At 41.6% G+C, this 24,994-nt stretch overlaps 1 protein-coding gene across 1 annotated transcript; it reads left to right on the forward strand.

The window, feature by feature from the left end:
• DNAAF4 (dynein axonemal assembly factor 4) lies at nt 1-20,228 on the forward strand. Its single transcript, XM_072148163.1, has 9 exons — nt 1-206; nt 2,871-3,018; nt 9,287-9,420; nt 9,557-9,752; nt 10,617-10,741; nt 12,034-12,143; nt 13,574-13,727; nt 16,179-16,284; nt 19,785-20,228. Exons 1-9 carry the CDS (start codon nt 84-86, stop codon nt 19,895-19,897), a joined length of 1,209 nt encoding a protein of 402 aa, XP_072004264.1. The 5' UTR covers nt 1-83; the 3' UTR covers nt 19,898-20,228.
• The last annotated feature ends 4,766 nt before the right edge of the window (nt 20,229-24,994 follow it).

Consider the following 24,994-nt stretch of genomic DNA (forward strand, 5'->3'; position numbering starts at 1 on the left):
GCTTCACACAGGAAGTTCTCAGTCAGGACAGGAAGTTGTCTCCATAGCAACTGGTGTTTAGCGTGTTCCCCTTACTGGCGGAGATGCCGATCCTAGTAAAGGACTATACATGGCAGCAGACGGAGAAGGAGATCTTTATATCAGTCCCACTGAAGGGAGTCGCGGCGGGCGCCAGCAATGTCATGTGCACGGAGTCTTACATCAAGGTGAGAACCGCAGGACGTCACTCTGTGGTCCAGGAGTGATATATTCACACTGCACTACACAGCTCATGCGTTTGTCAGCCTGTTCTTAAATGATACTTACCTGGAGAATTATTTATATGTGATATCTCTCTACACACACTCACTCCCATCAGTCCTTGTGCCCATGGGTCTCATAATCTTAAAGGGTGTGACCATTTTCTATTATACAGCTGTCATATGCCACAAAATAAACATGATGACACTGGGGAGCCCCATATAGTGGTGGGGTGTGGGTGATACACCCAGGGGTAACCTGTCATGAGAATTTAGATCCACACAACTCCAGACGGTGACAGGATCACAATGATGTCCTTCTGTATTCTGGGAAATTCAGCTTTACACACAATAAGAACCCTAAACATTGTATACAAATGACCCAAAGAGTCACAGGGGTGGAGAAGAGTCTCATCTAATATATAAAGCTGAGTATGTGTGTGTGTGTACGTATGTATGTCTGCTTAAGGAATCTGTAGTGTCGCATTTACATTCACAAAACTTTGCACAGTTGTTGCCTGTGACTCAGGGAATGTCATAGACTCAGTTTTGAGCCGAAATGAGCCAAAAAAATCCACTTATTACCCACCATATACAGGAGCTATCGACTGCTGCTGCTGCAGTGTCAGTTGGAAGCTGAGCCGTGATTGGTTGCTGTTCTGCCACAGGTCATTAATATGAGCTCTGAGCTGTGATTGGTTACTACAGGCAATGAGTAGAAGAAGCTTATAAGTGAGGTAAGATGAATAGGGATACAGAGATACAAGAGATTTATCAGAAATGTCGGAGGTAAAACTGTTACGGTTGCCCAAGGAAACCAATCAGAGATCAGATGTAATTTTATAAATAGCTGTGGGAAAATGAAACTTGAGCTCTCAGACAGTAACTGAAAGAGACTGCGGCCGACAGGCAGCCAGACAGTCACTGAAAGAGACTGCTGACGACAGGCAGCCAGACAGTCACTGAAAGAGACTGCTGCCGATATGTATAGATACATATAAAAATTTTTGTTAACCCATTCTATTTTGTTGTAGTTAAGAGCAGTTATATACTATCCCGAGCAAGGCCGAGAGCTACAGCTAGTAGTTCATATACATCATCACAAGTTTCGGCAGCTATTGAAGGTAGATTATGATGATGCACTTGTCCTATGGGACTTTATTCAGGAGGGGTCATATCAGCATGACTCTTCTCCATGACTCCTCAGGTCATACAGTGCTCAAAGAACTTTTCGCATAATGCTGAATCTTCCAGAATATAGAGGACATCTATGTGAACCTGCGAAACAGGGTGGTGACAGCTTGTGACAAAAACCAAAAAACAAAAGAGCTTTAAATGTATAAAATGTAATTCACTTTATTCAACATGATACATACATAATATAAACACCACTTTCAAAAGGGATTCCTGAAAGTAGGAAATATGAGGGGAATAGGCAGTGTCCCAGATGGATGTGGGACAGACACAGAGAACCCTTGGCCCCCCTATCCTACTACTACCTCACCAATAGTGCCAAAAGGAGATGTAAACGAAGAAGTATTATGTCCAAAAAGTGGGACAAATTTTATAGGGCAGTGGACCTAAGTATTACTATCAAAAACTGGTTAACTGGAGGTACCATCCGGCACTAATAATCCACATCAATAGACAGGTCACACTTACCCAAGGGCATGATGTAATAGGCACGGAGGCAGTCAAGGGGAGGGCCAGCAGGAACACCCCGACGCGCGTTTCGCACAGATGCTTCTTCAGGAGGTCACAGGTGGTGACAGCTTGTGAGCCTAAATCCTCATGACAGGTTCTCATTCAAATAAAGCCTGTTCGAGGAATAGGGTAGAAGTGCAATGCTCACCCACATCTTCCCCTTTTTGAATTATACTGTATTTGCCAAGTCCTGAGAAATTGCTGGTATTTAATGTTTAACCAATGAGGTGTGATGGACCTTTAATATGCCCTAAGAGAAGGTTAGGAATGTATTTTCATATAGGGGTCTGTGGGTGCACATGTGAATGGAGTGGCCTCTGCTATAGTCTTTTCTATGGGACTGCTGGAGATCACCCTCAATGGAGGAGTACCTAAGCACATGCACCACCGCTCCATTCACTTGGACACCTGCAGACCACTCACATGAAAATTGAAAGCAGATCCCGGTGCCATGAATAAAACTTCTTATTTTATTTGATACATATTAGAAAAGAACAAGTCGATATCACCATCCATAGTAGCTGACGCGTTTCGGCAACAACAAAATTTAAGTTCCATAGTTACTGGCAGACCACTGTTCTCATGGTCATTTTAGTCAAGGCATTCAGAACCCCAGTGATGGTCACTAGTGCATCAGTATGAAGGGGACCTTCTCATAAAAGTATAAGGCGAAGTTCACACCTACATTCGGCCATTTCGTTCAGACCTTACATTATTAATAGCGGAAAAACAGTGCAGCACTCCCCATCTCTTGTTCAATTATAAATAACAGAAGGGCCATTGTATTCTATGGGGAATGAAAGGTGAACACAAGACCTTCCATTTTTGTTACCATTACACTCTCTAACAGAAATCCATGATGCAGATGTGATCTGGGCCTTGCTGAAAATGTGGAGTAATCATTTTCTCTTAACCTTTGGTCCACAGGCAAATTTCACACCTTTCCTATTTGAAGTTTTTTTATTTGCACCGATTGATGTAGACAGAAGCATCACAAAGATTGGTAATGGAATCATCCTGTTCACTCTATATAAGCAAGAGCCCTCTATCTGGGATTCATTATCCATAGCTAATGGTAAGTGCCAGAAACTAGTGCTGGATAAACTTGTCATGATGACCTGCTGGATAGTGAAGCTTAACCCCTTAAGGACGGAGGGTTTTTCGGCTAAATTCTCGCTCTCCAACTTCAAAAATCCATAACTTTTTCATTTTTACGTGTACAGACCTGTGTGAGGGCTTATTTTGTGCGTAACAAATTTTACTTTCCCGTAATGTTATTTATTTTAACATGCCGTGTACTGCGAAGCTGAAAAAAAATTCCAAATGTGGAAAAATTGAAAAAAAACCGCACGTGCGTCACGTTCTTGTGGGCTCAGTTTTTACGACTTTCACTCTTCGCTCCAAATAACACGCCTACTTTATTCTTTGGTTCGGTGCGATCGCGGTGATACCAAATTTATACAGGTTTTATTGTGTTTTAATACATTTTCAAATATTAAACGAATGTGTACAAAAACGAAAAAAAAATTTTTGCCATCTTCTGACGCTAATAACTTTTTCATACTTTGGCGCACGGAAATGTGTGAGGGGTCATTTTTTGCGAAATGAGGCGACGTTTTCATTGCTACCATTTTGAGGTCTGTGCGACATTTTGATCATTTTTTATTTCATTTTTTATGTTATGTAAAAAGGTGTAAAAGTCGCATTTCGGACATTTGGGCGCCATTTCCCGCCTCGGAGGTCACCGCCGGCCGTAACCGTTTTTATATTTTGATAGATCGGGCATTTTGGGACGCGGCGATACCTAATGTGTCTGTGATTTTTACTGTTTGTTATGTTTTATATCCGTTCTAGGGAAAGGGGGGTGATTTGAACTTTTAATATTTTATTAATTTTTTTTATTTTTTAAACTTTTTTTTTTCTTTTTTTTTTCACTATTTTTTAGACCATCTAGGGTACATTAACCCTAGATGATCAGATCGCTCCTACCATATACTGCAATACTACAGTATTGCAATATATGGCGTTTTTGCAGGTCATACATTACAATGAGCCACTGGCTCATTGTAACGAACCTGCATAAACCATGTAGCCTCGCGTCAAAAGAAGACCCGAGGCTACCATGGTAACCGATCGCCGCCCCCCGATGACGTTCGGGGGCGTGGCGATCGAAAAAAAGATGGCGGCGCCCGCGCGCCGCCGTCTTTTAAACGCCGCCCGCAACTTTGCGGGCGGCGTTTAGAGGGTTAATAGCCGCGATCGGTGCAAGCACCGACCGCGGTTATTAGCGGTGGGGGTTTTGTGCAAAATGCAAAAACCCCCACCTCTGTATGAAGAGGACTCAGCCCGTGAGCCCTCTTCATACATCCCTTATACCTCTGCGCCGTAGAGCTACGGCGCAGAGCGTTAAGGGGTTAAAGGGGCATTCCCATCTGGGCATTCACATTTAATGTAGTTCATCTTCCATATGTAAACATTTCTTCAATTGGATGTTACCAAAAAAATGTTTCTGTGTGAAGATAATTTCTCATAAATGTTGCCACGTCGACCCTTAAAGGGAACCTACCACCACGATTCTACCTATAAAGGTAGATCGGGTGGTAGGTGGATGTAAGGGACGTGAGGATAGCTCTTTTTAGAGCTAATCCTCACGTCCCTGCTAACTTTTGGCAAACTTTATTGAACTAATATGTAAATTTAGTTATGCGGCTACTGGGGCGTGGAGTAGCCAGGCACGAGGCTACACAGCGCGTCTATTCCACGCCCCAGTAGCCACATTGCTCCTCCTACCCTGTTGTGTGCGGCGCGCAGCTCCTCGTAGCTGCGCGCCCTTGTCCGACAAGCTGGCTACTGCGCATGCGCAGTAGTTCCGGCCTCGGAGCTGGGGCTGCGGGCCTGTGTTCTGCGCGCGGAGCTACGAGGGCGCGTAGCTACGAGGAGCTACACACCGCACACAACAGGGTAGGAGGAGCAATGTGGCTACTGGGGGATGGAGTAGCCCCGCTGTGTAGCCTCGTACCCGCCTACTCCACACCCCAGTAGCCGCATAACTAAATTTACATATTTACATATTAGTTCAATAAAGTTTGCCAAAAGTTAGCGGGGACGTGAGGATTAGCTCTAAAAAGAGCTCTCCTCACGTCCCTTACATCCACCTACCACCCGATCTACCTTTATAGGAGGAATCGTGGTGGGCAGTTCCCTTTAAAAACGAGATGGATTCCTCGGATAAGACCACCGTGGAGGAGCTGTTTTTGGAAAAAGAAGACATGTTTTCAACCCTTTTCAAGTCTTTTGGTTAAATTCAGTAATGATCCATTGGGTTTTGTTGGGAATTAATTCGCACAACAGATAAGGAGCAACTGTACTTGTGTTATAGAAAGAAGTCATAACGTGTGGGTGGAGCCTAAATGTTTTATCCTGCTTTTTGATTCTTTTATGCACAGATACTTTTCTGAGCATATTTAATACAAAGTAACCCTTTTTTAATAAAATCAACCACTTAACATTTACATTGTTCAGATAATATTATGTGCTTTTTTAAAATCAACAATAAACTTTATTAAGGGTAATTTGGAAATACAATTTACAGAGCAGACAAGGCACATAAAGAGTGGGGGCTCATTAAAGGTAAAGGAGACAGAGAGCAGTGTACATTAATACAATATGCATACAGTGGGTATGGAAAGTATTCAGACCCCTTTATGTTTTCCACTCATTTTTTTCAGTACAGCCAATTGGCAAAATCAAAAATGTTCTTTTTTTCTCATTAATGTACACTCTGCAAACCATCTTGACAGAGAAAAACTGAAATGTGTATATTTTTGCTGATTTATTAAACAAGAAAAACTTAAATATCACTTGGACTTCTGATGCTCCTTGAGATTGTTCTACTCCTTCAATGGAGGCCAGCTGTGTTTAATTAAACTGATTGGACTTGATAAGGTAAGACACATCTGTCTATGTAAGACGTCACAGCTCACAGTGCATGTCAGAGCACATGAGAATCATAAGGTCTAAGGAAATCCCAAGGAGCTCAGAGACAGAATTGTGGCAATTGTAGCCAAGGTTACAAAAGAATTTCTGCAGCACTCTGACCACAACTTTTCCTTTACCTGGCCCCCAGCCAAACAAAGCAATTGTGGGAGAAGAGCCTTGGTGAGAGAGGTAAAGTATAACCTTAACATGACTGTGGCTGAGCTCCAGAGATGCAGTAGGGAGATTGGAGAAAGTTCCACAAAGTCAATTATCACTGCAGCTCTCCACAAGTCGGGGCTTTATTGCTCTCCTCAGTGCAAGACATATGAAAGCCACATACAGTTTGCAAAAAAAACACATGAAGGACTCCATTACTATGAGAAATAACATTCTTTAGTCTGATGAGATGAAGATTTAACCTTTTGATGTTAATCGTAAGCAGTGTGTGTGGAGAAAACCAGGCACTGCTCATCACCTGCCAAATATAATCCCAACAGTGATACACGTGATGGGGGTGTTTTTAAGCTGCAGGGACAGGACAACTGGTTGCAATTAGTGGAAAGATGAATGTGACCAAGTACAGAGATATCCTGGATGAAAACCTCTTCCAGAGTGCGCTTTACCTCAGACTGGGCTGAAGGTTCACCTTCCAACAAGACAATGACCCAAAGCACACAGCAACAATAACAGCAGAGGCTTCAGAACATCTCTGTGACCATTCTTGACTGCCCCAGTCACAGGCCTGACCTAACCCAACTGAGCATCTCTGGGGAGACTTGAAAATGGCACCCACCAATGTTCACCATCCAACCTGAGGGAACTGGAAGAATGGCAGAGGATCCCCAAATCCAGGTGTGAAAACTTGCTGCATCATTCCCAAGAAGACTCATGACTGTACTAGCTCAATAGGTGCTTCTACTCAATACTGAGCAAAGGGGCTGAATACTTATGAACAAGTGATATTTCAGCTTTTCTTGATTAAATAATTAGCAAAAATATCTACATTTCTATTTTTCTCTGTCAAGATGGGTCGCAGACTGTACATTAATGAGCAAAAAAACACCTTTTTTCATCTTTCATCTTTTCATCCAATTGGCTGCAATGAAACAAAGAGTGAAACATTTAAAGGGGTCTGAATACCTTTCATACCCATTGTACATGGTCTGACACGATAACAAGATTATCTCCACATGAATAAATGCATAAACATCAATGACAGGTATGGGAATGGTTGTGCAAAGAAACCGTATGCCAGAGCAGTTAACGGGATATTCCCATTTCGGCAAATTAATGTTATTGTTTATATTATGAAAAATTATACAATTTTCCTATCTACTGTATCTGAATCAAACAAAGCACCTGCACTGCCCCCACCCCTCATAGCACGGTCCGATAAGGGTGATGCAGACCTGTGTATACTATAGATTATGTAGTTTGGGGAACAGCAGTAAATGGCGATTCAAGCCACGTATTCCACATAGAATTGCAATTCCTATCTTTCTTTCTATGAAAAAAATTCCACTTCTTGAGTGGAAGAACATTATTGACTGTTTTGATCCAGTCCCAGTTTGACATCCAGAATCCACCAACTGTTTTCCTGGTACAATACAGGGTTTCGGTGAGGAATGCTCATTCCATAGTTAACTGGAACAGTTCAGGGTCTACCAGGAAAAGGCAGAGCTTAGTGTTGTCAGGGACAGCCGCCCCCATTTTATCAAATAGAAACTTGTGAACTTGTTCCCAGAACCCAGAACCTTCAGGGCAGGACCACAGTAAATGGAGAAAAGTATCCAAAGTCTCAGAGCACTTAGGCATAGGTCTGGGAACCCAGAGCGGACTTTACTAACTCTGATAGTATATAGATTTGCTCGGTGGAGTTTGTAAACCTTGGAGGAGACTATTTTGGGCAGAGAGAGGACAAGGTACCACTCCTCACCCATTAATGGACCAAGTTCGTTCTCCCAGCGAGCCTTTGCCAGAGCAGGTACGCCTTTGATGTGAGTGGGTAGCAGCTCGATATACAAATGAGAAATGAGAGCCTTACCTGGGGCGATAATATTGTGTTTTAAGTTATTGCCTCATTAGTTTGGGGGAGAAAGTAAGCAGTTCTCTTCAAATGAAGGATTACTAAAGAAAAATAATATCCCTGAAGCAGAAGAGTAAAACGTAATCTAATTGTATTCAGCTAAAATAGATAATGACTGAGACTCCAAAATATATTGTGTATTATAGTTTTGCATCATGTGAAATATGACCTCAATTACATATGACAATTCCGTTATTAACCAGAGGTAGCACTATGTCTCATTGCACCCTGCAGTCAGACATTGATTCTGATTACTTCACGTGTTCCCCTCGTCACCCCAAATAATCTTTCATATACAGAAGTAATGAAAGCAAGTCATCTTTATGAAGAAAATAACCATGTTAAAAGTAGAGATGAGCTATTCGAATTGGACAAAGTTGAATTAAATTTGAACTTCATTAAAAATCTATTATGCAAGAATATAAATTTTGTAGCGATTCATGGTACTGAAGTTTGGAGACTGGAAGGTTATGTAAGACCTCATGGAGACCTTTCTGGTATGGCCTGGGGTTTTGTCCTGGTCAAATTTATGACTAGAGGCTCTCAAAAAGTTGCGCTGTCCTGGAGCCCTGACTCCACCTTGGTCTTTCCGGTAGCAGAGAACCAGAGCTGCAGTTCTCAGGGAGCATCCACAGGTACCACCCTTCCTTAAAATCTAGGAGCTGGAGGACCTGGTCCCCCAAAGGTGTCCCAGGTCTCCAGGAGGGTGACTCTTCTTTGACCTTCCAGTCTTGCCACAGAGCACTGGTATCACTCCATTATTCTCTGCAAGTCCATGATCCCCAAGAATGGACGTGGCAAGAGAAATGGGACTTGTTTGAGGCTTTTGTGGTGAGACTTGGAGGCTGTGGAAACCCAGTCCGGCCAACACCGGGAATCTCTCAGAAAGTAGCTGGCCTCCTGGAGTCATGATTCGGGCCAGGGGGTATCACGTCCTCGCATTTCCAGACTTCTGGGAATATTATAGCCTGGGCACTCCCTGGAAAATGCAGCTCTGCTTCTATGGATCTGCTCCCCCAAGAGTTAAAGATCCAGGAGGGCGGCTACCTTTTAAGAGACTCTAGTCTTAATTCATGCACTCTAGTCTAAATTCATGCACAAATGGGATGAAGCCCAAGGCATTACTGGAAAGAGCTCCTGGAAAAGGCTTCTATGACCTGTCAGGTTTTTTCGGAGTGAATGTTACAAGTAGGAATACTGTATATTTCCACCAAGATTATGGGAAATGGGTTGTGAAAACATGGCTAAGTTGCCTCTTGTCATTATTATTGCATTGTAGCTGATAAGGAGACAATGAAAAGACTTCGAGAGAATGCCATTACAAGAGTGCAGGAAAAAGCCAAGGAAGATGCCCAGTCCAAAGCAGCACGGAAAAGAGAAAACGAGAAGTACTCTCTAGAGATCATGATGAAGGTACAATAACTGAATAATCCTCTCCGAGTATATATAATAATGGCTAGCCAGCTCAATATATACCTTCTGTAAAAGAAGTCTATAAAACTCTTACAACTGTAGAACTTAATATATAAGATTATTTTTCCTCACTTAGATCGATGAAGAAGAGAGAAAGCGAATAGAGTATTCGAAAGAGGAGGAGAGACGGAAAGCAAGTGAAGAGTTAGAAAAGTTTAAAGAGCAGCAGAGACTAGAAGAACACAGAGAGCAAAAGAGAAAGGAGGAAGAAAAGCAGAGGAATGCTTTAAATAAATCTATGTTTTCGGATTCTCCTAAATCCAGCATTCAAGGTATCTTTAAAACATGGAGTTAAAAACTTGGGAGGGGAATACACTATAATATATACTATTTGTTTTTAACACATTGTGGCACATTTACTTACCTGTCCACGTCACGATCCCCGATCCGGAATGTCCGACGATCACCTTCTTCCCGGTGTATGTAAGTGCTTGGCTTGCGACACAATTCAAATATTTCATCCCGTGCTTAGTTCGAATCAGTCGGATTGTCTGACGGACTGCTCCCCCCCCTCCCCCTCCTGATTTGTGTCGCATGAAAACCGGTGCCGATGCCCACAATCCGATCACGTGCGCCAAAAACCCCTGATAAATGTGCCGCAAACCGTAAATCATCGGAATATCCAACTAAAGTGCGTTCCGCGGACCCTGAGTAAATAAGCCCCTATGTATTGTATATTGCTTTATTGCTTCTTATATTGCTTTATTTTGACTTCGGTTCGCCCTCTGGTGGTGAATCCGCAATAAGACTGCATCATTGAAAGGCTGCATAGTTTCTTCCTTATCTATGGTTTTATTTATCTAGGAAATACATAAACTATTGAACTGTTTTAATAGAAGTGGCAAAGGATTATTTCTTTATATGTCCACCATCCCAGAAACAGTAGTGTATTATAATATAGGTGGTTTGGGCGGTAGCTTGGTGACAGAGGCGAAACTAGGAGAGGCAGGGCCCCATAGCAGACTTCTGAATGGGGCCCCCTTCCCACTGTAAAATATAAATATTACACTCATATATATACGCACACATTTATATACCTATATACATAAACATGCAGTTCTTCACTCATACACACCCATTTGAGTAACTTCTTTCTTTTATGAAACTGTATACATATATATTCTGTTTGTCATCAGCACAAAAACACAAGATTGAAAAGGTTGTGCCTCCCACCAGGAAATGCGGCAGCATTAAAATCCAGTTCACCCCTCGAGTATTCCCCACCGCTCTCAGGGAATCTCGGATGGCAGAAGAGGAAGAGGTGGGCAAATAATAAGTGTCTCGAACAATTTCCCCCTTTTTTTTTTAACCAGCTTTGTAATTGTCCTGTGCATTGATGATCGTGAAGTGAATGTCTATCCTTTCAACCATCACAAAATCCGCTTTTGGGTTTGGCTCACAAATAACTTTATACCATAACCATAACGTAGCTGATGTGTCATCGCTGGGACTCTCACTGTTCACAGAAGCAGGGGTGTACTTATTCCCTAATATGGAAGGGGCGGTGCAGACCACCCTGTACGCTACTTAATGCTGATGCCGGCAAATAGTTTAGTTAGGCTCGGAGAACTTTGGTTTAGATTAAAAAAATGAGTTTCTTACATGAGTAAATGAGCCCTCGTTGCTACCCTACGTCATTTTCGGGCTGGCGATGGCTTCCGATGTTTAATTATTCCCGCCTCCTTCATATTACCCGTCCTCCTTCAGGTGCCAAGAGCCGTGACGTCACCAAGCTCTTTGCACTTGTCGACGGCCGGCTGTGCGAGACTTCGTGTCTGCGCATGCATGATAAGTGCCGAGAGCTTGGTGACGTCACGGCTCTCGGCAGCTGAAGGAGGACAGGTAATATGTAGGAAGCGGGAATAATTAAACATTGGAAGCCATCGCCAGCCCAAAGATGACGTAGAGTAGCACTGGAGGGCTACATATGTAAGAAAATTGTTTTTTAGCTAAACTAAAGTTTGCCGAGCCTAACTAAACTATGTGCCGGCATCAGCATTAAGTAGCCTATAGGGTGGTTTGCTCGCATGATTTCATCATGGGAGCAGTGTTAGGTTTCCTTTAAGCCATATAAAGGAAATCTACCACTGACTTATAGCTGTATCCACCCTAAATGCTGATGGGTGGGTGAATACAGCTATAAGTTTATTAGGAGCTCTGCTCTTGCAGTTTGGTTAAACATTAACTTTAATCTTCATGTAAATCTGGGGGAAATGGTCCAGGGAGTGACACTAGAGCCCTTTTGGTCTCCAGGGCTCTGGCTCTTACTTGCCCCCTAGAGCACTACTCCCATGTAGATTTTTATAGTTTAGTGTTAAAGAGATAAATGACTGCTGGTTTTCAGTAGACATTACTTTATTTATGAAGTCTGCATTTACATAACAACCAACAAGATAAAAAGAAATGATATTCGCACAATACTTTGTCCATTGAAAGTCTGTATCAGCTCTTTGTAAAAATTAAGTATCCTACCACATACAGTTAATAGGAAGAATAAGTTGTTGTAAAGAATTAATTCTCTGGATTATTATTCTTTCCCATCGTGCATTACAGTGGTTACAGAAACAGGCAGAAGCCCGCAGAGCCATTAACACGGACAACCTTGACCTTCAGGACTTAAAAGAAGAAGAGAAAAACCCAGAATGGCTGAAGGACAAAGGGAAGTAAGTGAATTATACAATATTCTATCCAACTAAAGAAATGAGGGCTTTCTTTTAATTTGCTTTCATTAATTTATACAACAACCTATGAATTGTATTACATATAAGAGGTCCTTCTCACTTCAGCTTCCGTAGCATATATACCAGGAAAGGCTTTTGTTACTTTTCTATGCAATGCTGAAGTCTACTCGGCTATTCATTACAGTGAAAGATTGAATTGGAAAATAAATGGCCATAAGAAGTAAAGAACAGCCTTTTGGCCTCAGTAGATTTTTTCTGATGTAAATGCTAATGTATAGATCCATAACATGATCTATAACTTTTACTTATATATTTTAATTTGTTGTTTGTCTAATTTGTATCTCACCCTACTGTACACATCACATTGTCTTCCACCCCTGCGTCTAACTAAAGATTTCTGTGGACAGAAACAGTTATGAGTTATTTGTGAAGCACACAGATAACGCCCCCCAGAGGCCTTCTGGCCCATTAGGACAATTTTAAAAGTTGATTTTAGAAGTAAGGAGACCATGGATAACAAATATAAGATTGCCACAGTCACTGGGGCACATTTACTTACCTGTCCGACGAAGTTCCCCCAAAATTGCATGTGTTGCTTCCCTGCCGGAGTTAACCTTCTTCTTCCTGGTGTATGTAAGTGCATTGTCTTGCGACACAATTTGAAAATTAAATCCTGTGCTCAGTCCGAATCAGTCGGATCGTCTAACGGCATCAGTTTTTTGTCCTTTTTGGTATAGAGTAATTTCAGAAATAAGAGCAGGCAATAATAGTAATAACTTTGTAATCCTTACTATACTTCTTTAAGTAAAGCAGCTTATTTTCTGCTCCTTCTTTCTCCTGCAGTAAGCAATGTATTTGAAGTACACAATTCAAACACAAGGAAAGGAGAGAATATTTCACTTCATGCAGCTCTTTAAGGAGATTAGAATATTAATCAAAACCAAACTAGGGAAATCTACCCTCAAAATCCATCTTAAACCAGGGGCACTTACTGATAGATCCAGGCACTGTGACTGTGGTAATGTTTTTATTAAAATTGCTCTGGCCAATAACGCAACAGCATTTCCCGAAACGCCTGGCAGTGAAAGGGTTAAGCCCTTTATAGTTGCACTAATTTTATGACATTCCTACCTTGTCACCCGTCTTTGCTATGCATTTCATTCCCTGGGTCTTATCAACTTTTTAATACCACCAGCAACAAAATATTTTTGGCTGAGGGTGGAACTTGCCAGTCACACAAGTCACACGACACTCTCAGACCCAATTCATACTTGCCAACAAAAATATTGACATGCCTGAAGTGGGGGAAGTATATGTATTATAAATATATATGTATTTATCCTACTTATTTTTTTTCTTCTTGATATCTGTGATACATAGAAACTTCACATATGTTCTCTTCTCAACTACAGTAAACTTTTTGCTGCTGGTGACTATTTAGCCGCTGTGAATGCCTTGAACCTAGCAATACGATTAAATGACAAGATGCCAACCCTGTACCTCAATCGATCCGCATGCCATCTTAAATTAAGAAACCTCCATAAAACGATTGAAGACGCCTCCAAGGTATTACCTAAAGAATGTACTGCAATTCTTAGTCTATCATTATTTCATGGACTTAGACACTTGTGTAGACTCATCTTAAAGTACAAAGCACTGAGCACATAAACTTTTCCTGACCTTGGAAATATTGATTACTACAGACTAATGGTTGGTCTCTGAAGAGTTTTTCATTTGTTTATCTGTTTGATTTTATTATTACTTAGGGAAGAATTTTCCCATATGCCTAAGCCCTGATTCCTAATTATTCCCTTTTCCCTGGCTACTCCTACTCCCTGTACTAATATCATATTACAAAGCATAATTCTATACTGCCTGTACTAATATAATATAACAAAGCTTAGTCCTATACTGCCTGTACTAATATAATATTACAAAGCATAATCCTATACTGCCTGTACTAATATACTATAACAAGGCTTAGTCCTATACTGCCTGTACTAATCTAATATTACAAAGCTAACTCCTATACTGCCTGTACTAATATCATATTACAAAGCATAATTCTATACTGCCTGTACTAATATATTATAACAAAGCTTAGTCCTACTTTTATTAATGGGCAATAACACTTTGTATTCAATTCATAGCAGCAGCAATGTTCTCACTCTATAGGTTGAAGCACTTGGTAACACCATTACAGGTGGTCCCCTACTTAAGATTACTGACTTACAGACGACCCCTAGTTACAAACAGACCTCTGGATGTTGGTAATTTACTGTACTTTTGCCTTGAGCTACAATAATCAACTGTAACGGTTATCACAGGTTTCTGTAATGAAGCTTTATTGCTTATCCTGGTTCTTATGACAACCCAACATTTTTAAAAATCCAATTGTCACAGGGACCAAAACATTTTTGGCTGGGGTTACAATTATAAAATGTACAATTCCGACTTACAAACAAATTCAACTTAAGAACAAACCTACACAACCTAACTTGTACGTAACCCGGGGACTGCCCGTATTTGGTAAATTGCCAAATTAGTTAATCATAACTGGGACCCCTACAACTGGATGGATGGGGGTCCTCACATGTGACAGCTTTCATAAAGCAGCAGACTGTCATGTACTTCGCCATCCCATTCAATTATGTAAATTACCATCAGTTATATGGAACTTATTCGAATGAAACATTGCAACTACTGTCACCAAGAATGTCATTTTACCTGGTGACAGGTTCCAATAGCCTATGCTGTTCAGATTTTAAAAATGCCTTTGTCAGCATTCTGAATCATTTCAGTAGCTTATGTAAGTTAAATTCACATTACCTGGCCAGCAGCTTGTGGGGAGCCCCCGGGGGAGGGGCAGCTGCGGCCTGTGTGCTTGTGTCCGTCTCCTCTCCTCCGCGCTCATGAAGCTTCCTCGTCCCACCCTACTTCTTGTCATGTGCAATGAGCAGGGGAGGGAGGGGTGGTGTAGAATGCATAAGGAGACACAGACTCACAGCTGGCAGGGAGCCAGGCAATGTGAATTTAACTTATATAACCTACTGAAATTATTCAGAATTCTGACAAAGGCATTTATAAAATCAGCATAGCATAGGCCAGTGGTGGCGAAGCTATGGCACTGGTGCCAGAGGCGGCACTCTGAGCCCTCTCTGTGGGCACCCAGGACATCACCCCAGAATGAAGTTCACCAGACAGGACTCAAAGAATCTTCCTATAGAATCTTCCTACAATGATAGACAAATTTGCCCTCCTCCTTTCAACTGCGTTGGTGTCTTTAGGAGGCTGAACAATTGAAAGTTGTCAAAGAACAAGGAGAAATAAATTACTGCTTAAGTTGCTGTGCTGGCACTTTGCAATAAATAAGTGGCTTTTGGTTGAAATTTTGGCACTCAGGCTCTAAAAGGTTCGCCATCACTGGCCTAGGCTGTTGGAAACTGTCACCCGCTAAAATGACAGGTTCGCTCTAAACTAATTTTAAAAAATGCTTAAGTAAATTGCCACCTGGGTGTGTCCCTTCGCAGTCTGACTACCAGGGTACCAGGTAGAATAACAAGGGCACTGCACATAGAAACATATAGGGGCATTTATCATGGTATGCCAGTTTTTTGGCATAAAAGCCAAGAAAAAGTCACAATTGCAGGAATTGTGACTTTTATTCCCCCCTACACCACCTTCATCCCAAGTGGGTCAAATTTGCTCTGTCTTTTGCCTGCTGTAGTGGAATACTACACCATTTTGTTGAGATACAGCCAATGTATCCGAGGCAAGAAAGTGTAGGCAACAAGGAGGTCATCCATGTTATTACTGCAGGTGCTATTATAAGAAGGTCTTCTCCTTATTACAGAATTCTTTTTATTAAGCTGTAATGCAATATGTACAATATAACCCATGTAATCCTTTACCAGTACTTGTAAATAATTATTGATCATATATTGAAGTAGATTTTTCTGGGAATTGTTTCATTATTTGTGGTGTAATTATAACTCTTATTTACAATAAATAATCTAGGCTTTGGAGCTGCTCACTCCACCAGTTCCAGACAATGCTGCTGCCAGGCTTAAGGCTTACGTAAGACGCGGAACTGCTTTCTGTGAACTAGAACTCTATGTGGAAGGTAGGTAAACATTATATTACCGTATTTTTCGGACTATAAGACGCACAAAAAATCCTTAGATTTTCTCAGAAATCAAAGGTGCGCCTTATAGTCCAGTGCGCCTTATATATGAACCTTCCTTACAGAAAACAGCTGCCTTGAACTGTGCACAGGTCTGCCATCTGCTGGTCATTCATCCTTATAATCAGCTGTGCCTTATATTCCAGTGCACCTTATATATAGGTACCCCTATTTTTTGAACTATAAGACGCACTTTTTAGCAAGAAAAATTATTGCTAAAAAGTGCCTGCGTCTTATAGACCGAAGATCAGGAGGATCCAGCACTGCCAGACCCTCCTGACCGCTGTAATGGAGATCCGGTGATGCCCTGAGCTTTACTGAAGTACAGGCGGTCCCCTACTTAAGGACACCCGACTTACAGACAACCCATAGTTACAGACAGACCCCTCTGACCTCTGGTGAAGCTCTCTGAATGGTTTACTATAGTCCCAGACTGCAATGATCAGCTGTAAGGTGTCTGTAATGAAGCTTTATAGATAATCCCTGGTCCCATTACAGCAAAAAATGTTTAAACTCAGATTGTCACTGGGGCCAAAATTTTTTTTGTCTGGATCTACAATTATAAAGTATACAGTTTCGACTTACATACAAATTCAACTTAAGAACAAACCCCCGGACCCTATCTTGTATGTAACCCGGGGACTGCCTGTAATAACAATGAGTGTGACCCTATTAGAGTTTTGTACTTACCCTGGTAAAGTTTATTAGTGGCCAAACCCTTTTCATTCTGGCAATAAAAGACAAAGTTATATTGGAAAGGAGTTACTGAAAAGACTGCTGCTGCTTATTATACCAAACCATGTTTGAGTGGAAGCTTCTGATCAGACATTGATCTAGTCCTGGGCTAATGTTTGGGGTCGTGCTAAATCCGGGTTAATAAAATATAGGTGTGATCTGCTTAGAGTGGGTAAAAGGAATTCTTGTATTGCCTAAAAATCTGTGTTTTGTGATGGTTCTTCACATACTTGTGACCCCTTACATTTTCTATGAAATGACATTTGAAGAACTTTTTACAATAATGCACCTTTACTCAATAGATTTTCTGGATCGATATTTATCCCTTTATTTATTTGTCTCTATATATTACTGTTTGATGTTTGAGTGGTCTTGTTGAGCGGGATCTTTTGATTCCAGGAATGTGTGAGGCTTTAAAGCAAGAAAAGAGGATTTATTGTTCAATTGCTCCCCATATTCTCTGAAAGGTCATCTTTATTAATCCTTGCCTTCAGCAATTACTTCCTATAAAAAGTGCAGATGTAAGGAATAGTTTTTCCTCAAGGGCTTTTGACATTGACTTGAACAAAATAAAACTATTCAAGGTTTCCCTGAATGAAACAATATTCTTTGTATTGTTTGCGATGAGTTTGTGCAGTGGACCAGTGTCGCAAGACAGTTCAATGAGTACGGGAAAGAAAAAGTCGCTGACATAAAAGGAGTGAAGTCTAGCCCGAGAACTTCAAATCATTCTTGAACTTCTTAGCAATGTACTGTACACAGAAGTGTCATACAGCTCCAACAAAGAAGACTAAGAAAATAATAAGTAGCTATTATCTAAAGGCTCTAATAGACAATAGCAGATTCTTACCTCTTTATTATGTTGGTTGTGGAAAGATATTAGAGATGATTCAATGAATAAAAAGTCATTAAGAAAGGGAAAAAAATAATTTGCTGAAGCTAATACAGAGATGATGAATCATAATGCACTAGAATTGTGCCATGAACTGCCATAACAAACTGTGTGACATGCCTCATGCCATATTTATTGTGTGCTTATGACACTTTTTTTTAGACATTTTAAAGAGTTGGCCACTATTTTTAAATTATATATTGGGAAAATGATCCTAAGCACCTTATCAACATATAGTCACTTAAAGTTCTGCACCTTTTTCATGAAATCAGAAGCCACAGCCTTAGTTCAGAAATGCCTTCATGCTCAGCAGCCTGCTGCTCCCATCCGTAATATGGCAGCAGATGGACTGCAATGAGCATGCACTCTTCTACAGCGTCCTGTGAGCTATCTGTACAGTGATCTCCTTTCCGTGTTAGACACTGGCACTGCCATGTCACAAGGGCTGTTGTAATAATTAATTCCTTTATTTATATAGTGCACACAGATTACGCAGCGCTGCACAGAGCTTACCAAATCGGTCCCTGTCCCCAATGGGGCTCACAATCTAATTAACCTACCAGTATGTTTTGCAGTGTGGGAGGAAACTGGCGGATCCAGAGGGAACCCACGCAAACACAGAGAGAACATAATAATGCTATCCACTAAGCCACCGTGCTGCCCCTGTTATGAATATCTGTGTGCAGCTCTGCCTGGACCAAGGACACTGCACTTCTTTAGATTCTTATCTGTTCTCCAGCGTGGGACATTCTCCTCCCCCTACTATTTAGGCTGTTACTCCTTCCCCTGCTTATCACACCAGAAGCTGAAGCAGTGCAGCAACTTCTCTCCAGACAGAGCAGCACACAGCTTCTCATATGTTATAAATATGTACATGTATGTACAGACAGGTAGAGGGTGCATGTACCTTTGCAGATACTTATGCTTCAGTGTATGGGGGCACTGTGACATCTGTGGGGTGCACTGTGGCCGCTGTGGGTGGGGGCAATGTGGTGGGCACTGGGGCTTCTGTGGAAGCACTGTGACTACTGTGGAGGGACTCTGACAGCTATGGGTGCACTGTGGCGGCTGTGGGGAGTATTCTCGTTGCTGTGGGGTCACACTTACCAAGGCAGTGTCTCGGGTCATTTCAAAATATGTTTAGCTTTGTGGTTGCCCTGCATTGGCTCAGTATAACTACTGAACAGGCTGAGTAGTTACATTTATACAGTAATAAAATTACATTCGGCCCCTTTAAGGCAACCGTAAGGCCCCTTGGTTATATATTAAATACAGTTTATAGGTATTTGGTAGAACTGAGTTAAGTATATTAGTCTGGCCCTCTGGCCAATTTCTCATGTGGCCCCATGGAAAAATTAATTGCTGGGGGGTTTATTTTGAACGGTCATCTGCTGAACCGTGGCACCTAGAAACCCAATTCTGGTGTCCCATTAAAGAGGAGAATATCCCATTTAATATAACAGACCTGTCTTTCCAAGTGAAATAAAACTGGAGCTATTCACTCTTAAAATTATAGTCAGGAATTGAGATCTGTATTTAAAAATCTAATTTTTGACTGTACCTTTAACAGTGTATATCTCTGATTCTGTTTCACCTAAATATGGTTCAGGACATATGAACAAGCCCTTAGTAAATGTGCCCCGTTGTGTCCTAATAACTAGTGAAGTCAGCTTTAATGTTGCTAGACATTAGTTTTAGTTGATGAATGCAATAAAACACTATCCAGATATATGGAGAGTAATTTAAATATTTTTTTTCCTATACTGTCATTGAGTGCTGTTCAGACTGATTATTGTATTTTACTGACACACAGGTCTGCAGGACTACGAAGCTGCCCTAAAGATTGAACCTTCCAACATAAATGTGAAATCTGATGCAGAAAAAATTAGACGGATCATCCAAGGCACCAGTCCAGATCCTGAATAAGCAGCCACCCGCATGTCTACTCGCTTAGCGCTCTCCATATGTACATAAATACTACATGTTTAAGTGTCTGTGTAATTTTATTTTGTATAACTGTATTTTTATTGAAACGTTTTGTAGTAATAAACATGGTCAATAATCTTAAGCAATTGCTATGAAAACAAATGTACAGTAAAAGCTTTGTGCCATTGAGCTTGAAACAGGAAGAACAGGACTGTTAAGGCACTGAAGCCAGAGCACACCGATCTAGTATGCGTCATAGGAGCCAACAACGTGGAATTAGGATTAAAGGAAATCTACCATTTGATTTGATGCATTATGAAGCAAACATACCTTAAGAATGCTGTAGTTACACTGATGCAGAAACATATCTTGGTTAATCCCTGTGCTGAGTGGTTTGGCTGATACAACACATATAACATTATGATAATGAAGCTCCGTCACTTCTATGTCTGCTCTTGCTTTCCCACTTCTAATAGCGGGAGAGTTTCTCTCTGATTGCATCTTTATCTCCAGCAGTTTTCTTCCTGCCAGACAGAATAATCAATTGCTGCACCATCCCCAGCTGCCGTGTATGAGTGATCCAGCTCAGGTTGATTAGTGCTTGACTAGTCATGCTTAGTCATTCTTTCCTTAGCAGCCATTTGTAATTCCAAGCTCCTGCGTAATGTGTAAGCCAGTCTGTCCCAGCTTTCCCAAGTCCTGAATGTTATAATAGTTTTTTCAGCAAAACCACTCAGCTCAGGGATTAACCCAGATATGATCCTGCATCAGTGTAGCTACATCATTCTCAAGGTATGTTTGCTTCATAATGCATCAAATTAAATGGTAGGTTTCCTTTAATTGTAGCTGGGTGCTCCAGAGGTTCTCTATCTCCATCCACATTGAGTAGGCAGGGAGAGCAGACCAGGCGATGCAAATGGGCCGCCCAATAGTATTTAAAGAGGACCTGTCACCCAGAAATTCAGCACTAGGAGCTGCTTACTAGTAGCTCCATAGTAAGCAGCTCCTAGTGCTGAATTTCTGGGTGACAGGTCGTCTTTAATAATATCAGGTGCTGCCAGGCACCCCCCCCCCCCCACCTTCCCCGATCTCCAGGTAACATAATGAGATTACGGGTTAGTCTGAACTGGAAGAGAGAAGCCTGGAGCCCCCTAAGCGCTCTGAGAGGGACCGGGACAGGGAGAGTCCCAAAGTAGTACATTGGTTTAGGAAGAATAGTCGTCTTAATGGCCAAGATTCTCCCAAAGAAAGAGAGCTACAATTTGTCCCATCTGTCCGTTGTCTATTTCAGGGAGTCAAAGAGAGGGGGGAAGTTGTGGGAATATAGTAATTTGTAGGTAGGGATGACCTTGTACCCTGAGAATTTGCCATATTCCTCCGACAGCCTGTGCAGGCTGGGTAGTGATAGATGGTCAGCAAAATATCATCCGCAAAGAGAGAGAGTTAGAACTCTATGGGGCATATTTATCAGGGCCTCTGCGCCATGTCAGTCACGTAGAAGCCCTGAAATAATGGCACATGCTAGCTTCTTGCTAGCACTTGCGATTATTTACCCCAATCCGCCAGTGAGGCATAAAGGGGAGGGTGCGGCCGGACGGGAGTGTGCAGGCACAGGGTGTTAACGTTCTCGCGCCTTCGCCAGCACCCCGCTGGAGACATTAAGCCTTTTGATGTATCAGGCTGCGAAAAAGCAACGGCAGGGCTATCATACGTCGGCGCACGATAAATATCCCCCTTAACTCTAAAATGGCAGATCAAAGTCCCCTCCTATGAGTAAGGCAGCTGGGTGAAGGCCAGAAAGTCTTTGAAAAATATGTTTATAGAATTTTAATTTGCCCGGTGTATTTTTTTACTTCTTTATACTATCTGTGTGTTTTTTACTAGGAGAGGGAATTATTCTAATAATTTATATATTCATTATGAAGTAATTTTTTTTACATTTCTTTCATCTTCGTTACCTCTTACCAGTTGTCTGGCATAAATAAAGCTGCAAACCTTGGTTTTGAAGCAAATTTTTAATGCACAGTGCAGATGATAATGATAAACTTTGAAACTTTAAAAAAAATATATTTCATTTAGTAAAACAGCTTCTCTGCCTTTTTTCTGTGTCTCTTCCTGCATTGAACAGTGTATCTGAAAGTCTTCATACTCTATGAAAAAGCGCCAGAAGTTTCACTGGAAATGCATATGCAATCGCGGCCGAGGCCCACCCAGTGCACTAGTGTTGCGTTTGTAAACGCAGCGCTAGGGGTACGTTCAGCCACACATATTTAATGCATGCGTTTCAGCAATAAATGTAGAGTCAGCAGGACCTCCACAAATAATCCGGTCCTTTCCACACTGGATATCTTGAGTTGCCTGAGACTGCAGGAAGATTCTAGAAGTCCTGTGTGCTGATCTTTGTCCATGACTTGGGTGCCCATAGAGAGGGCTCTGAGTGCCACCTCTGGCACCCGTGCCATAGGTTCGCCACCACTGCTATAGACCATCCATAGGGGGTCTGACTCTCGGCTTCTTACATTACACTGTAATATATGAGCTAAGAGGACATTCACGGCCGGGCGGGCACATGCCAGCGTGCTGGAGAGAAGGAGGCATGAGCGCTGCTCCCCCCCCCCTCTCCATAGAGCAGATAGACATCGGTCCCCACTGCGTTTGTGTAAATGTACACAAAGACCGATTGTTTCCAAGAAAAACCACAGGATCAGTGCTAAGAGAGGTCATTTATTATATTTCACATTGCTGTTTTATCATCAATAGGGAGAGAAGATAGGCAATAGTTTGTCTCCTTAGATGGTAGACACAGTATTATAAGGTGTTGTGTGGGTTTAAACAGTCATAGACCCTGTTCTTATCAACCGCAGTGTTTAGAGAGTGATTTCTGTACATGCCACAAGTACCCAGGTGTTGGGAAAACTGCTGGGACACAGGGTAGTGGTAACATGGTGCCATCTCATAGGATGGCCGCATGGCGCCATATTCACTGGAGGTTGTTCTGAACAGGATGCTTTGCGCTCTGGCCTGGAATACATTGCTTGTGGAGGTCCTGGGATTCATGGTGCAGGAGAACACAGGGTTTCCAAGCATTGTGCTAGCAGATCTGCTATTCTCCTGCTTCAGTTCTGATCCAGGAACATCAGGCGATCCTTGAAAAGAAGACATCTTCTCCACCTGGGTAATAAAAGAAGGTAACCTCTACATTACTAAATCCAAAACACAAGAAGATGCCAGGGAACTAAGAAAATAAATGTGTCACACTAAGTGCAATATTACCAATAATATTAATACAGGTGGTCCCCTACTGAAGAACACCCGACTTACAGACAACCCCTAGTTACAGACGGACCTCTCTGCCCACTGTGACCTCTGGTGAAGGTCTCTGGATGCTTTACTATAGTCCCAGGCTGCAAAGAAGTTTTAATGATAATCGTTGGTCCCATTACAGCAAAAAATTTTCTAAAATCCAACGGTCCCTGTCTTGTACGTAAACTGCCTGTACTAGATTTGATGTTTGAGCGGCAGGGGCAGCTTGACCCTATGTTATGAGCAGTCCTAGGTAGGTAACCCTATCATGCCCTTTTGTACACAGCAGCACCCACAGTCCCTATCTCTCTGTGTTTGCGTGGGGTTTCCCCGAGTCCTCCTGTTTATTGGCTGATTTGGGACACTAAACCACTGGTCCACAAGGAGTTGTGCAAGTATTGGTACATTCTTTTAAAGCCAATGTCTCTGGGTTAACAGAAGAACTCCACAGGCACCAGAGCACAAGAAATCGGTCCAATGTGCCTCATCTCTAAGTGAGCACATGGGTTGAGCTTAAACAATGATCCATAAGGTTCTGTTTTGTGCTGACAGGTTCCCTTTAACATCTTTAGGACAGGTTGTTAAGGAGATCGCACTGGTTTCGGACGCCATCTTGACTTAAGAAATCCCAAAATAAGGGACTGTCCGCCATTTTAAGTAATAGCCAAGGGTCACGCTGGGGGTCAAAGCACTGTCCAGTTAAATTCATAATTCAAACTTCATTTTATGTAACCTGTTTGCTGGCCTGCCAACTAATTCCCTTTGACATTTAATGAGAAGCCAGTCTGTCCTTCATCTTTAGTTCAATATAATGATTCTGGAGTCCGCTTATCTCCTTCTTCTCAGCAAATTAGTATAAACAATATCTGTGTACAAGGTCCCTGAGAACTGAGCACAATGAATTAACTTTTTGTAGAATGTGCTGATGACCAATGACTTTGCAGTAAACTATTCACCCCTCTTTGATGACTCTTCTGTCTGTGATATTATGGATTGGAGATATTAAACAGGAGAAGATCATTACATACACTAAAAGACTGACGTGTCTTAGTTTTTATGTTCAAGTTACTGGTACCAGGACAACCATGAAAGGGTTAATTAGAACTCACCTTACAAAAGTCAAGAGGGCTGTTGGGGCCCAGCATAAAAAATCCCTATCATAGGTATATACATTACATACATGTAATCCACACCAATAATTGTACTTCACTACCCAGTTCAACTTTGTCTTTGAGTTTAGTATTTTTTGTGTTGTTTTTTTTATTTTTAAAAATTGAATTAAAAAATGATTGATCCCCCTAGTGGTGAAAGAATCTATAAAAACAGAATCAAATCACATGTTCCAACAAGGGAAAGTTCACATTAACATTCAACTCTCCATTCCTTAGCTCCGTTAAAAAAAGTAAGAAACGTATAAATTAAAAATCCCATCGACATCAGTGTAAACTTTATGTCATGAGTTATGGTCAATTATGCCGGCATCCTTTATCCATGATAGAGGCTCCAGTACTTTTCCTTTGTTTGTAAAAAACGCACAGATAACGGATAACCGCTTAATTGACCATAACAAATAACATAAAATGTACGTTGATGTCAATGGGATTTTTGAATGATACGTTAAACCTGTGTTTTTTTACGGTACTCTGAAATTAGCCTTCTACCTGAACAATAGTTGATAACAAGTGTCTTACGTGCACAATACGTACCCGGTTATGACCGTCCTCCCGCACCTGTTCTCCGTTCAGTACGACAAGCGCTGTGTGCGCCTATGTTTCCATAACAACCGTGCCGGTT

This window comes from Engystomops pustulosus, chromosome 4, assembly GCF_040894005.1.
Source record: "Engystomops pustulosus chromosome 4, aEngPut4.maternal, whole genome shotgun sequence".
NCBI lineage: Eukaryota > Metazoa > Chordata > Amphibia > Anura > Leptodactylidae > Engystomops > Engystomops pustulosus.